Genomic DNA, 15,485 nt, shown 5'->3' on the forward strand with positions numbered 1-15,485 from the left:
ATATATATATATATATATATATATATATATATATATATATATATATAGTAAAAAGAGTTTGGTTGCAAAAGATTAGAAAGTTTTTGACATTTGACATCAACTGTAAACATCATGAAACCTAAACTGTGATAGCGTAAATATCATAAATTATATAAAAAATTACAGTTCAGATATAGGATGTCCAACTTTCTGTGACCCATTTAAACATTCAGTAAAGTTTGTCTGAGCTATAGAGTTCCAAGGAGGGCTGGGTTTCCTCATGTTTTACCAAAATCCTATTGATCTCTATTATTTATTTTCTTGCAGATTTTTCTCAATTGTGCCACAGCATAAAGTCATAGCACACTGATTCCGATCCCGTTTTGACATACTCTACTCTATATATGTTGTCTAAAACAGGTCTCTTTAAAATGAGTCATTGTGACTTAGTGAGAATACTTGTATAAATAAAGGTGAAAAAACAAAATTATTCTACTATTTGCATGCTTTGTTCCTAAAGCTGCATGATATCAGGTTTCTCTTGTAAATGTCCATGAGGCTCAATGGGATTAACCTGTATAAAATAAGGTTGAATTAATGAGTTTTGTTTCTTTGTTCACCAGGGTGCTTTAAGGTTTTTGCATTGATTGTATCCCTACAACTAGCAGTGATGACTTTATGAGATTCTTTATAAATAAAATTGTTTCTGTTAGGGAAAAAATTCAAACCAACATTCCTAGTATCACCTCTGGTTCTGTGTCAGATGAGACAACTTTAAAAATGTCACTAGAACCTGATTCATATTTGGACTGTTTTTGTCCTGTTGATCTCTCTGACATGTCATAAACAATAGCTTCATCCAAACCATCTACTGTATATGTCTGCTAGATCCCGTCCCAACCAGATTATTTAAAGACGTATCTCCCTTAATTAATAATCAAGTCTTGGGCCTGCTTTATTTGTCTCTAATAAACGGTTACGTACCACAGAGCTTTATGATTGCTGTAATTAAACCTTTACTTAAGAAACAGAATTTGGACTCAGGAATCCTAGCCAAATTATAGACCTATATCTAATCTAACTTTCATCTTAAAAAAAGTCTAGAGAAAATAGTTGCTGGTCAGTTACATGATCATCTGCAAAGAAATAATATGTTTGAAGAGTTTCAGTCAAGTTTTAGAGGTCACCACAGCACTGAATCTGCACTGGTGAAAGTTACTAATGATATTCTCATGGCCTCTGACAATGGACAGGTGTCTACACTGGTCCTGTTAGACCTCAGTGCTGCATTTGATTCAGTTGATCATAATATTCTACTACAGAGACTGGAATATGATATTGGCATTGCAGAAACGGCTCTAAATTGTTTAAATCATATCTATCTGATAGATTCCAATTTGTAAATATAAATATTGAATCTTCATCATACACCAAAGTTAGTCATGGAGTTCCTCAAGGTTCAGTGCTTGGACCAGTACTCTTTATCTTGTATATGCTTCCATTAGGTAATGCTATTAAACAACATGGGATAAATTTTCATTGTTATGCTGATGATACACAGTTATATTTGTCCACAAAACTCAATGAATCAATTCAGCTACTTCTTAGACTCCAAGCATGTCTTAAAGACATAAAAACCTGGATGACCCTAAATGTTTTGCTTTTGAACACAGACAAGACTGAGGTTTTAATTTTTGGACCTGAGCATTTTAGGAATACATTTTCAGTCTTTCCCCCTCCTTGGCTGGATGGATTTGGCCTTCAGCACCACTGTTAAAAATATTGGTGTTATTTTTGATCAGGACATGTCTTTTATCCCCACATTAAAAATGTTATGTTCTTCCACCTGCATAAATCACTAAAATTAGAAACATCTTCTCCAAAAATGATGCAGAAAAACTGGTTCATGCATTTGTCACGTCTAGACTGGACTATTGCAATGGTTTATTATCTGGGTGTCCAAATACGTCTTTAAAAAGTCTTCGGTTGATCCAAAATGCTGCTGCCAGAGTCTTAACTGGAGTTAGTAGGAGAGATCATATTTCTTCAGTCTTAGCTTCTCTCCACTGGCTCCCTGTCAAATCCAGAATAGAATTCAAAATCTTACTTCTAAACTACAAAGCTCTCAACAACCTAGCTCCATCTTATATTAGAAATATTATTGTTCCATATTTTCCTAACAGAGCACTTCGCTCTCAGACTGCAGGTTTACTTGTGGTTCCTAGAATTGACAAAAGCAGAATTGGAGGAAGATCTTTCAGTCTCAGGCTCCTCTCTTGTGGAACCAACTTCCAGTTTCTGTCTGTGAGGCTGACACATTGTTCAGTTTTAAGGCTGGGCTTAAGACTTTTCTTTTTGATAAATCCTATAGTTAGTTTTGGCTTGTTACGCTGCTATAGGCTTTGACTACTAGAGGACAAATTGACCTCAATTCCTTAAATGATTTGCTAAAATTGCATAGTTTTCATTCGATACTATTTCTATCTTAACATGTGATTCTTGACCTGCCATTGTGTATCTGTTCCTCTCAGACCCAGCCGGTCGAAGCAGAGGACCGCTTGTCCTGAGCCTGGTTCTGCTAAAGGTTTCTTCCTTATGAAAGTTTTTCCTTTCCACCATTGCCTTCATGCTTGTTCAAGATGAGAGTTCTGTGATGGAGTTAAATTCAAAGCAGTCTGCTCCTCACATAAATAGTGTTAAATTATCATTTTTATATATGAATGTTTCTGTTCAGTGCCCTGAGACGACTTCTGTTGTGACTTGCTGCTATATAAATAAATTAAATTGAATTGATTGTCGGGGGTAGTGGTGGCACAGAGGCATGAGAAGATGGGCTTGTGATCGGAAAGTCACAAGTTCAACTCCCGGTACAGTCAACATCAAAATGTGGGTGGAAAAGGTAAAGCACCCATACATGCCACCACCCTAATTTGCCCCACCCTGGGCCCCTGAGCAAAGCCCTCAACACCCACCATTTGCTCCCAAAAGCAGGTCTCTCTTGAAAATGTGTTCTCGTGACTCAATGAGATACCTGCATAAATAATGGGTAAATGAAAGAAAAAAATTGATTGGCACCCTTAATTATTGTTGGCCAAATTAGTTTTCTTTCTCTTTTCAAGGAGACCCTTAACATCACTGTTGAATTTAACCTAAAACAACCTCAACAAAAGAGGTAGAAACATCTTTTATTCCACTTTGGTATAAGACAAAAGTGACAGACACTGGTTTAAGCATAACGACGGAGCTGGGTGTGAAAGAGAGCATCCTACAAGGCAGCGGTGAGATTGTCCGTGTCCTCTGGCTTTCAGTGAAAAGCTCAATTGTTCTTTGGAAAAACAAAAGAGCTTCTTTGTGTACAAACACAACAGGCAGAGGCTTCCCTTTCAGCAGACCTCTGCTGAAACCATTCAAACAGGCCTCTGAATAAATGCCGTCACTCTTCCTCGCACACACAAATTTCTCCCTGTGTTTCTATTTGTCCTCTCCTTCACCCCCTCCTCACTAACAAACAGAGAGCCAAGTTCTCATGGGGGTGGGGGGAAGAAAGCTGCACGGCTCCACTCAGCAGAAACAGACACTTTGGACCCTTCACAGCCAAACTTTTCCTCTTTAATGGACTTGCCCAAGTCTTTTAAGACCCCACTAGAAAAAAAGGAGCTGGTATTTCACTGACACACCTGGTTCTGCATCCCAATACCCCGACCCTTCCTCCTCCTGCCCTCTGCAAATCCACAGGGTCAAAGAATGACTTTATTAGGCCCTGTGGCAGAGGAATATTATCCACATTTTGTTTACCAACTGCTGTGCATTTCTTGACCTGGGTTCAGATATGCATTATTAATCTCTGTAGCAAGGTTCCTCATCAGCTCCTCACAACATGACCGCATCCAGCAGTTCTCAAACTGGGGTCCTTGGATCCCCGGGGGTCTGCGAGCCGGTGCTTGGGGATCCGCAAAAAAAATAAACAAATTTAAAATATATATACTGTATATATATATATTTTTTTTATTTATTTATTCATTACAAGCACGTAGATGTTTAATAACCCATTAAAATATACCAAAATATAGAAAATCATATCTACTTTATTCAAAATTCCTCCCCCCCCCACCCCCCATTCATCAGTTTACAAATGAAGCCATTACTTTGACTACAGCTGTGATGATTCTGTTGTTTTATGTGGTTTTTTGTAATAATTTGAAGCAGTGGCAATACTTTTATTATGTTCATTGCATGAATAGGTAAAGTTTTAAAGTGGTGTTTGACACTGTTAATTTGATCAAAACTGTCATTTTTGGAAGTTGAAATTAAACGTTTTGTTAATTGTGTCTTGATACCCCATGCCTAAAATTGTATTAACACTATTAAAGAACAGGTTTTAAGTTTTTATGTTACACAAATATTTTCATGGCATTAAAAAGAGACAAACTGAAGACAATTTAATAAACATGAGGGTTTGAAACGTTTTCTCCCATGTAAGAGTCCCTGAACCCAGAAAGTCTGAGAACCCCTGATCTAAAGGTCTCATCCAAGTCAGAATTAGGATTTTATTTACAATGTTTATTTAAAGATTCAAGTCGCTTTATTCAATAAATTATGCAAACACCTTATAAAGCATTAACACTCATTTAAAAATACTGTACTGAAACAGACTGGCAAGATTATATTTTTATTCATCTTCTCTATATTTTACATTTAAGACATGTAAATTTTAACTCAGCTTGAAAAGTTGGTTTTACTGTTTTTAATTTTAACAGTTCATTACTTTTACAGTTTTTGTTGATTTTATAGTTTTTTTTTATGCTTGCTTGTGTTAGTGTACAGCACTTTGGCAAACGGTGTTGTTTGTAAAGTGCTTTATAAATAAAATTGTATTGTATTCATTTATCAAGCATTTGTCATGCAAGTCTTGAGAATTTGTAAATACAAATCTTGTCTTTGCATATACTTATTTAGTTAAAATAAAAAGCTGAGAAACTAGCGTTAAATGACATTAACGTAAATGAATAAAAGAACAGCTCAATTTTACGAAACGGTGAAGCCACCTCAATGTGTAGTGCTAATAACTGTTTTATAAATGCTTTATAGTGTTTACAAACTGATGATTCATCTAAAACGTCTCGCATATTTAGAACTTTAGTATCACCACATAAACAAAACACACAAATGGGTTACAACCTTTATTTACTAATAAATACAACGGCTGACAAATAGTCAGCAGCCAGCGAGCACATCCTCGTCAACGCACCCAATTTTGTCTAAATATTTGATATTTAGAGAAAAAACTATTACCGGTATACATAAATGCATTTTAAACACATGTAACTTGTTGAATTTAAACAGGTTTATATTTCCATTTCTATTCCCTGCATTGCTGTTGTGTCAGTTTCAATCTTCTGTTGACTTTTTTTTACCCTCGTTGGTCAAGTGCGACAAAGGAAATCTAGGAAATCTCTGAATGTGAAAACTATTACTTCAATGAAGCACGACACCCGGATGCTGAAATAGATAAATCCTCTCTCATCCCATTCTTATGCATGTAAACATGTTTATGATGTAAAGCTTGTACATTTGATAAGGCAGTGAAACCTAACATTTGGTCATATTTATTCTCCAATCGTCATTAAGAGCACAAATGTGTCCGGCACGTGAATCTTTCACCTAATCAACGAGATCAAAACTCAATTTTATTTAAATAAATTAAAAAATTCTTAGTAAAACAGGCTATTTAATGTTTGCAAAATGTGATTCGTGGAAACTGAAAGACACCAAAACAATGAACAGATTAAACATTTTAATAAGAACACTTAAGTAAAAAAAAAGTTTTTTTTTTTTTCAAAACTAGGATTTTGAGTTACATTAATAACGCATTGTCACAGATATGCCACAAGTACACATTAAAAACAGCTTTTATACGAGGGGATGTGTGTGTTTGTCTACTATCACACACACAGTCACAAGTCATCTTAAACAATGACCAAGATTAGGGGTTATTTCTTTTTTTGTTACCCAAAACAGGGTTTACATCAACCTTTATTAAAAATTAAGACCCATAACCAGCTGACAGTACAACCATTCATCTAATACTGTAGATGTTCAAGCTGCGAGCACGAGAACCCAACAAAAACAATAAAATTCATAACTTTTCTTCGCATTCCCTTAAAAAAATGTTCAATTAAAATCCAGCATCTCCAGAACATGGTTCGAGCTCTATCCGGTAAGGTTCACAGCCTGACAGACATCAGAAGTATTCTGGCCTTATCCTACATAAGTTTGTTTGGGGGGGCTTCAGAGGATCAAAATTTTTCCAGTTTCTAAATCTGAAGGCCATCGTCCTACCTGTCAGTGAGCTTCATCTGCAGATAAACACGACAACAGACTTTATCAGTCCAAAGATTCACAGAATTCCTCAGTTGACGAGTTTTGTCATCAAAATGGAATGAAGAGAGCAGAAACTTCTAAAACTCTATTTATTTGAGAACAGTAACGTGTAGGGATGAATGGAAACGGATACAATAATACTGGACATAGTCCCCCCTAAACAGGGTCACATAGTGGCATGTAAGAAAGTGAAAACAAGTTTCAGTTCAAGGAACTTGATCCTGTGTGTGAAAACGTAGCGTCAGTACATCCTAAGACCTCAGAGTCTTTATTTACTGCAGTTTGCACCTAGCAGAAAGATCTGGAAGGAATGACCATCGACTCTTCGTGTAGCACACTTCTCGAATAAATCAATGCCGTCTGAGCTTACATCAAGAATTAATGGCATTATCCGAGACACACCAAAGAAGATAAACACACATACGTACTATTTAAAGAGGGGCAGACGGATGTTTGAAGTAAAAGAGTTATTCTGGTCAGTAACGTGCATCAGTCTCTGCAAACACTGTAGCGTCTGCAATTTCAAGTAGAGGGTAATTTATGCGTCTGTGTTTATGTTTATAAGTGCATGTGTGGTGTGTGTGTGTGCACATATGCATCAGTGCACTGTGTGTGTGTGGTGTATATTAAAATGTGAATTTGTCTTCTCTACTAAATAACCAAAGCCGGCCCAGACAGGCATTATTTTCACATTACTGAGCTACGGTTTTATTCTTCTGACATATATTTACAGGCAGATAACCATGGTCTTTTCTAATTAATATTCACTTTCCATTAATTTATTGTTAACACTGGAAAGAGATGCGAAAGAGGGGCCAATATATATATATATATATTTATATATATTTAAAAATGCACACAGATGTATTCAGAGATTCACAGGCCAAGCTCCTGTTTTTAACTACGCTTTGTACACTGGCAACAAAAAAAGAAGGTTCAATTATTTTGGCATCAATGCTTTGGTCACAAAATACCAACAATTTTATTATTTTGCTTTTTTTTTTATTATTTTCACGTTTGTTTTCATCAGCTCCTTTTTATAAGCAAGTCCCAGTCGTTTTACGCCCTGACCACATGTATGTCCCCCGTACAGAGAAAGGTAGGTTTGTTGTAGTCCTGTCATCGCACCTCCGATGCAGTCCTTTTTAAGAGGCACAGATTTTCTTATAAATTATGTGACTGTGAATGCGTGGGCAGTGGAGGGGGGGTTTGAGAAGGGGTTGCCCCCTGTGCCCCCACGTCCCCCCTCCTGCACTTCCTTTATGTGTAGTGACTACATTCGGTCACCCCTTTTGCGAGCACGTTCTGCAGCACAGCTGCTGCAGCACTCTCCTCTGGCAAAGATTGTTCCTTTTAACAAGCACGCAGAAACTACCTTCCGCCCAAGATTCTTCATTTGCTTTCCACAGAGCAGGAAGAAAAGAGACGAGGACGGGGGAGAGGTTGGAAGGAGGGAAGGGGTACAAACGTCCACACAAAACCACAAACAAATAACGGAGGGCAGAATGATTGTCAACGGTTGAATGAAAGGTAGAGTCGTGTGATTGGTCAGGAGAGGGTTCAGGTGACAGCAAGAACGTTTTGATCCAATCACAGGCGACGTTCATCGATGTGGAAAATCATTGGAGTCCAGCGGAGTGATTGAATCCATGTCAGGAAAAATGGGAAAAAAAAAAAAAATCAGGAGAAAACAGAGAGAGAGAGAGAGAGAGAGAGAGAGAGAGAGGAACAAATGTCACACAATTAGTAAACCAAAAGTTTTATAACACAACCTGGTGTAATTTCACCAAACAAAAAGTCTAACCGTGGACCATCAGTCTGCACAATCTTCATTTTTTTATTTATTTCTAAACAACAAATTCATTTATGGACAGCGTTTTATTTTTGTGCTGTCAATCAAACCGTCTCCACAACAAGACCTTTGACTTCCAAAGATAGGAAACAGACTGAGGGTGCACTTAATGCATAATCATTTTCAACAGAAAAATTGTGCTGTGAAGGAGTTTTTGTCCTCTTATCTCATGTCATGACCGTGTTTTCATATGAACTTAAAGGTTTTGGCTGAAGCAGCAGATCACAGGCTGTAGTCAAAGCAGCAGAATCAGACTGTCGTCAGATGGTTAGTAAAATGGTCTCTCCTTTACAGATTTGTAAACCCAACATGCACAGGCCATCATGGTCAGTTCAAACATGACCAGACCATGAAGAATGGGGAGACGATAGAAAGTACAACTAAAGATAATCCAAAGATGGAAAATAGACGTTATCAAGAAGCTTTTCAGCATTAAAAAGAAAACGAACCAAGAAAAGAGAGGCTTTGCTAGAACAAAAGGATCATGCATGTGAGTATTTTCAGTCAGACTTCATATTAGTAATACACCAACTTGTTAATAAGTAGCGCATGAAACTAAAAGCAAGGACACCTCTCTTGCTGTAAAGTTGAAATAGTGAGCAGTTTAATTTAAGGTGTTAGTGCAAAGCGTAACATACTTTTAAATCCTTTTCTGTGAATCATAAAAGTACACCTGGGAGGTATCGTTTTTGTTCGTTTCTGCATCTTAACTTTAGCTTAAAGTTGTAAAAATGTCACTTCTCTGAACAGATAATTGGTCAAACTTTTTCCTGAACATTTTCAGAGCACCGTATGCCATACGTAGTCTCAGAGACAAGTGCATGAGGCACATCTGTAAAGACAATGCAAAAATATGAAAGCTGACAACTCACCATCTTTGCAGATGGTGCTGACCACGCAGGCTCCTCCCTCCAGATTGTAACCGCTGTTGCAGCTGCTGCAGTTTCTTTCCCCTGGACCCAAACACTCGAAGCAGCTATTGTCACACCTGGTGGAGGTTGTATCAATAATTACATCATGACGCAGGAGTCATTTACATGATTAGATATACCTGGTAATAGTATCTCACTGGGCTGCCACTGTTGGCGATTAGCTGGAGAACAACATTTTTGAGGAAATCTCCAAAGTATAACCAAACATTTGCTGCGGCTCCTAATTTCCTTGTGAGTCGCAGAGGGATGCAGCTTTGTTGATACTTAAGTTTTTTTCTTTAAAATAGTCGCAGAGTTGTGTCAAGAGCATTAGAGCGGAACTGAACAGCTGTACAGGAGCTCTCCTCTGGTAGAAAACATCCAACAAATGTCCAGGTCTTCAAACCACACAGAGGAAAACAACACTTGTTGAAAAACTGGTCCAAGCTGCCTGTCTTCATTTCAAGTGCACTCCAGTAAATTATATAATAAAGGTGGCAGCAAAGTTGGCCTCAAAGCGAATGGACAAAATAACGTCCACAGCCATCAACTTTACTTTACCACCTGAGATCACAAAATAGGCCATCGTTTTCAAAAACAGCACAGAAGAATGTGGTTACACAACTCTCTGGTCACGTTAGAATTAAGTGAGAGTGCAACAGAAAATTCACCTATTTTCTCACAATTCAAAATCACCACTTAGTCTCTTGACAGTAGCAGCCCAGTGACATGCCACCTTAAAGTTGATAACCACTAGAAGAAAATAAAAACACATCGTTATTTGAGGTTAACATGACACACACTTCCAGTCTGTTTGCTTGTATAATACAGTGAATGTGTGTGCGTAGTCCTTTTTACTTCACAGCGTGCTTCACAGGCAACAGGTTCTTTGAATGAGGTTTTTGTGGCAAAGTTATGAACAGTTAATCTCACACCTGTCTCTTTGAACAGATTAAGTTTGAAGAAACTGTTTTATTTATCTAGATTAATGAGCTAAAAGCCAGTCTGAGCTGTGGACCAAAGTGGATTGCTGCCATCTTACAAACCACTACAGTCTCAAACATTTCATAGCAGTTTATTGGTGCAAATGGCAGCGGCAGCCATTAGTTGCACTTCAGGTGCAGCCTATAGTACGTCTGGCAGAAGGGTCATGATATTTCTGACAGAATAACCATGTAATGCAAAACTGATGGAATTGTGGATTGTAAAAAATAGCATTTGCATGTAAATAACCATAAAATTAAATGTAAATAACCACATAATCAGAGTCTGACAACAGTGTAAAGGTTCATAAAAGAGGTTCATATGAACTGATCTAAAACTTTTGAGATTTGAGCTTTTTTTAAGATAACAGCTTAGACTTTGCCATGAGCTGTTAGGTCGGAATTAAATTAGACTTCTCTTCAATTAAAGAACTTTCTAAGATCTTATCCATCTGAACTTTCCCTTTAAACCATGAAACAGATGAAAATTATAAACTTTATTTTATAAATTCTCTTCATTTTCAACAACGGTTAGCTGTGATAATTGTCAATAACTAAGAGACAGAAAATTCTGAACACATTAGAAGCAAAAGTCCCACCGTATGTGAAAACGGGTGAAATCCTTCATAAGTGATCTGAACTGAGTTGATTATTAAAGAAGGAGGAGCTGTCAGAGAAAAGAACTGAGAGAAATGAAGGGTCAAGTTAGCAATAAATAATTCAAGCTGGGAGAGTGAAATGAGGAACACATCATAAGGAGAAAATGAACTGTGAGGTAGATGATGATGGAGGACTTGCATCTCATCATACAATTAAGTACCTTAAAAGTTGTTTTAATTTTTCTTTTCCCCATATTCAGATTAATATTACAAGAGTGAAGCAGCAGATTTTTCACAATAGTTATCTAACAACTGTTTTTATTAGTTTATTTATCTTTAATGCGTTTAATTTAAACTATGCTCTCTGTTGTAGCTAGTCTGAATAAACTCAGTGACTACTTTAATGTATTATTCTATAACAATATTATATGATGTTGGGTGTTATAAAATGTTGGGTGGTCGAGGTGGGGTACAGGCAGTGCAGCCGACTCGGGATTCGAAAGTTCCAGGTTCGATCCCCAGTCATTGCACATCTTGAGGTGTCTCTGAGCAGGACACTCTATCCCTAATTGCTCCCTTGGTACAGTTTCAATAGCTGCCCACTGCTCCACCTGGTGGTGGATGAGTTAAATGCAGAGAGCCAATTTTGCCATTGCATAGGAACATACAATGATGACAAAACATACGCATTATTATTATTATGGTCAGGCAAATGTAATATTTGTCTCGGGTGTGTAGCGTTTAGGAATAAAGATGTATGTTAGGGTTCAAAATTATTTTTGGTGCGTGTTTGGAGACTTCTTTAAACGTGTATCCTAATGGTTCAGAGTACTGGTATGTACACAACGAGGGATTGTTTTTCAGGCCCCCTGTGTCAGTTTGTAGCAAAGCTCTCCATTTCAAAAACAATAATATGATCAGAAATGTTCATTCTTAGGCTGGAGAAGAAATGCAAGTCCAAAAAACTTAATCTGGTAGGAGGGAGAAACTAACACACCTCTAAGTATCATGAAAGATTTTGAATGTTACATTATTTCTTTTGTTACTTATAAATATTTTCTCTGAGTGTTGTCAGATAGACATCCAGGGAGCCTTTAAAGTTCGTCAGAGCCGTGAAAATTACATTAGACATAGACAATCTGGGATTATAATCAAAATAGAAAGCTAAACTTAATTTTCATTGGAGAGAAAAAAGCTTTTTTTATCTCTGTTAAAAAGGACTAAATAAACCAGACTGCTGTATCATGTAAAAGTGTTTGCAGGTGTGCTGACTCACTTCTTACAGGACCTCTGCACCTGTCCATTGTCTGAGGTTTGCTCTGACAGGTAAGTGCCAGGGCTGCACGTCGACACACACCGCCAGTCCTCAAGTAAGTATCCATCTGCACACTTAGTACATGCTTCTGCACCTGTGCCTGTGAAACACGCAACATATACATATCAAAATACATTCTGAAAAAAATTATTACTATTGTCTGGCCAGTGTTAGTTTGTTATTAGATCTCTTCCCACCTGCGCAGGTGGCACAGGCTCGATGACAGTGCTCACAAGTCCTCCTGTGGCCGTTGTAGTAAGTTCCTGGGTGGCAGGTCATCTGACACTTATTATCTTGAAGACTGGGGGGAGGGCAGGTAGACAAAACACTCATTCATGTCAAATGTCACTAAAATGTTTACATAAAACTCCAAACTAGTAAAAGTTGGTCTGACACTTTAAGAGCAAAGACAAAACAAAAGAAATAACAAAATGAACACCTGCAGCGCTGGTAGGATTTTCTCCTGGATGGGGAACATAACAACTGGCCTGTGGTGCATATTTTGTCTAATATGCAGGAAAAATGTCTGTAAAAGGCATCTGTGATTTTAACCCAGAACAAATTATTGTTTTTTGTGCCAGTTGTCAGAAAAAAGTTCAGTTAGGAAGCAGGTTTGGAGGTTATCAAGTCACTTTCTGTGAAGTCCCAGTGAGAACAGGTTGCAAGTTTGCTGCGCTGAGCTGAAAAACAGCTGGTACGCGTTAGGTCTAGTTTCCCAGAAATGATCTGGTCCTCTCTTTCTTGCTGGCTCCTAACAGAGCATTAATGCAGGACTAAGTGGAAGAGGGGGAGCTGAGCGTGTATGTGTTTGTGTAGACAGTGTCTTAGTGAGGTCTCAATAGTGTTCTGGGGAAATTATGGCCTTCACCTCCACCTCTGAACACTTAAGCCCCCAGTATACTGCCGCGGACATCCATACGCAGAGGTAAGCACGTACGTACGTACGTACGCAGAGGTACGTGCATACCCCCCCAGGGCATGTCTGTGCAAAGCTCAAATTTTTACGACCGCATACGTGTACGCGGTGTCGCACAATAAACTGCCCAGCGACGGAATGTTTTGTATGCGACACCAATGTATTAAATTCTCCTTCTTCATCCCTGATCTGGTGTTTTCTTTTGTTTTTTTGCCAAGAGGCAGTGATCTCTTCCTCCTCTGTTGATGCAATGACTGAAATGGTGACAAATGAAGGAATTTGTCACGAGCGAATTAAACTCAGGTCCAGCGTGGCTGCGGGAGGGTCTGGAGATTTCCTGGTGGGCTGGTCTGATGTGTGGGCTGTAGAGCCAGCTCTCCTTGTTTTTTTTATTTTTAGATCTTTTTATTAACAACATATAAACACAGAACACCGCTGCGGCGGAGGCTGCCAGCGCTCGCTTTTTTTTTCTTTTTTCCGACCTGTCAATCAATCCAGTAGGCGTGTCAGCAAATGACCAATCGGCGACCTCAATTTGTCCCGAAGGTAAACGCCCCTTGCCTGAGGAGCTGCTCTGCAGCTGCTCGGGGTGTACGCTGGAGTATCATGTCTGAACCCTCTGCGTACAGTACACGCGTACGTACGCGTGAACGGACATATGCGGCAGTATACTGGAGCCTTTACAGTTAAGTTCAAGGCTGCAAAATGTTTTAAAGCACTTTTAAGTGTTGCCTTCATGACCTTTGGAAATTTAATCACTTTAAAATGCCCTGTCCTCTCTCAGGTCAAGTGTAGTGGCCAAAAAAATAAACTAAAACACAACTAAAACTTCAGGATTCATAATAAGAACATCTCCAAACATCAAGCGCACCAGTGTTGTAAAAAGCACTTCAAAGCAATACTTCAGTGAAAGTACAAGTATCATGCCATAAAATTACTTTGGTAAAAGTTAGTCTACTTTAAAATTATTACTTAAGCAAAAGTCTTAAAGTATCTGACATTTAATGTACTTAAGTATCAAAATTGTGTGCTCTACACTGGTTTGTCGTCATTATCTGCCATTCTATATACATATCTGTCATTATCGTTCTTTGTCTATATTCTGATTTACCTCATTTTGGATTTTGCTTTGTGTGTTACCTGTTGTTTTGTCTGTACAGTACTTTGGTTGGCCTTGTTGCTGTTTTAAGTGCTTTATAAATAAAGTGGTATGGTATGGTATGGTAAAAGTAAATGTATCATAGAAAATGTACTTAAAGTAAGAGTATTAAGTAAAAGTAAATGGTTAGAATTTCCAAAACAACATTTATTGGGTGCAATATCCAATAAAATAAACTTGGAAAATTTGAACTGAGCAATGAAAGATTTCCTCTCTCCAATAGTGCAACGATAAATGTTAGAGAGGTATATAGACAAACTGAACTTGTCTTAACTGGAACGAGGGTGAGTAATTAACTGAAGCTGTAAAGGTGTTTGTTCTTCTTGAGAAGAAGTTGGTTTTCAAAGTTGTGTAGCCAAGAAGAAAGAGTGATAGGAATTTTTTTGCCTCCAATTCCTACATGTGTCCAGTTTCATCACTTTTTGTCTGTCTAAACAGATCTCACTTGTAAATGAGTCTTCTAGGCTCAGTGAGACTTATCTGTCTAAATAAAGGTTGAATTAATAAAAAATGTAAAGATACGTCAAAATTCTACTTAAGTACAGTAACTAAGTATTTCTACTTCGTTATATTACAACACTGAAGCGCACAAATTAAAAGTCTCCATGTGACAAGTTTATGTGGATGTGAATAGATCTGGGTCACCATATAAATATAGGTGTGCTCACTTTGGGCTCCAAAATGAAAAACATTTGGCGAAGTCCTGGTTTCAGTGCTTCATGCTGCAAACCCAAAACCACAACTCACTGTAATGTGCGGATCTAAATTAACAGCAGAGTGTCCCTACAGAGTAACAAAAGATTTTTATCAAGAAACCACAACACTGACACTCAATGCTTAAGGTTTATCCAAGAGGGCATTTTTTATTTTTATATGAATTATTTGATAAAAATCAAGACTGTCCAATTTCTTAATTAGGACTTAGGTTTTATTGTGGTTTGAAAAAAGGGGTCCTCCAATGAGATAATTTGCCTTTTAGTTACATTTCTTTCACAGTGGTCAAAAGTTATGATGTAGAAAAGGTGCAAATGAAAGACAAATGTTTCCTAAAGAAACTATGCCTGAGGTGGTTTTGTGGTGGTTCTAAACACCTTCTTGATGGCATATACTGTAGGTGGAACAGAAAGGCTTAAAACAAGCAGTTTGTCTCCCAGCATTTGTTCATTAGAGCAAAAGAAAATGAAAAACTAGTGTGAGAGAAAATTAAGAGAGATTTAGAGACATGTTTCAGTGTTCCTCACTTGCAAAAAAAAAAAAAAAAGACCAATTACTGCACAGGGTGAGAAAAAATGGTAGACTCATATAAACGTTTCTTTTCTATCCAACCTATTAATGATAAAGAAATACACTAAATTTAATTCAATCCAGTCAATGATTGTTTTTTGTTTTG

At 37.7% G+C, this 15,485-nt stretch overlaps 1 protein-coding gene across 3 annotated transcripts in view; it reads right to left on the reverse strand.

Moving 5' to 3' along the window:
• Positions 1 to 6,840: 6,840 nt before the first annotated feature.
• Positions 6,841 to 15,485, reverse strand: part of pcsk5b (proprotein convertase subtilisin/kexin type 5b) — a 63,120-nt gene continuing 54,475 nt past the window's right edge. For 2 of the 3 annotated variants that reach the window (XM_037681022.1, XM_037681021.1), the window contains exons 18-21: positions 12,218 to 12,321; positions 11,982 to 12,120; positions 9,085 to 9,200; positions 6,841 to 7,759 (exon numbers count right to left, since the gene is read on the reverse strand). In XM_037681022.1, the coding sequence (XP_037536950.1) occupies positions 7,644 to 7,759; positions 9,085 to 9,200; positions 11,982 to 12,120; positions 12,218 to 12,321 (475 nt within the window). In that variant the 3' untranslated portion in view covers positions 6,841 to 7,643. The remainder of the gene's footprint in view (positions 7,760 to 9,084; positions 9,201 to 11,981; positions 12,121 to 12,217; positions 12,322 to 15,485) is intronic. The other variant, XM_037681023.1, reaches the window with a different exon arrangement.

The sequence above is a fragment of the Nematolebias whitei genome, chromosome 8 (assembly GCF_014905685.2).
Source record: "Nematolebias whitei isolate Nwh7 chromosome 8, NemWhi1, whole genome shotgun sequence".
In the NCBI taxonomy this organism is placed as follows: Eukaryota; Metazoa; Chordata; class Actinopteri; order Cyprinodontiformes; family Rivulidae; genus Nematolebias; species Nematolebias whitei.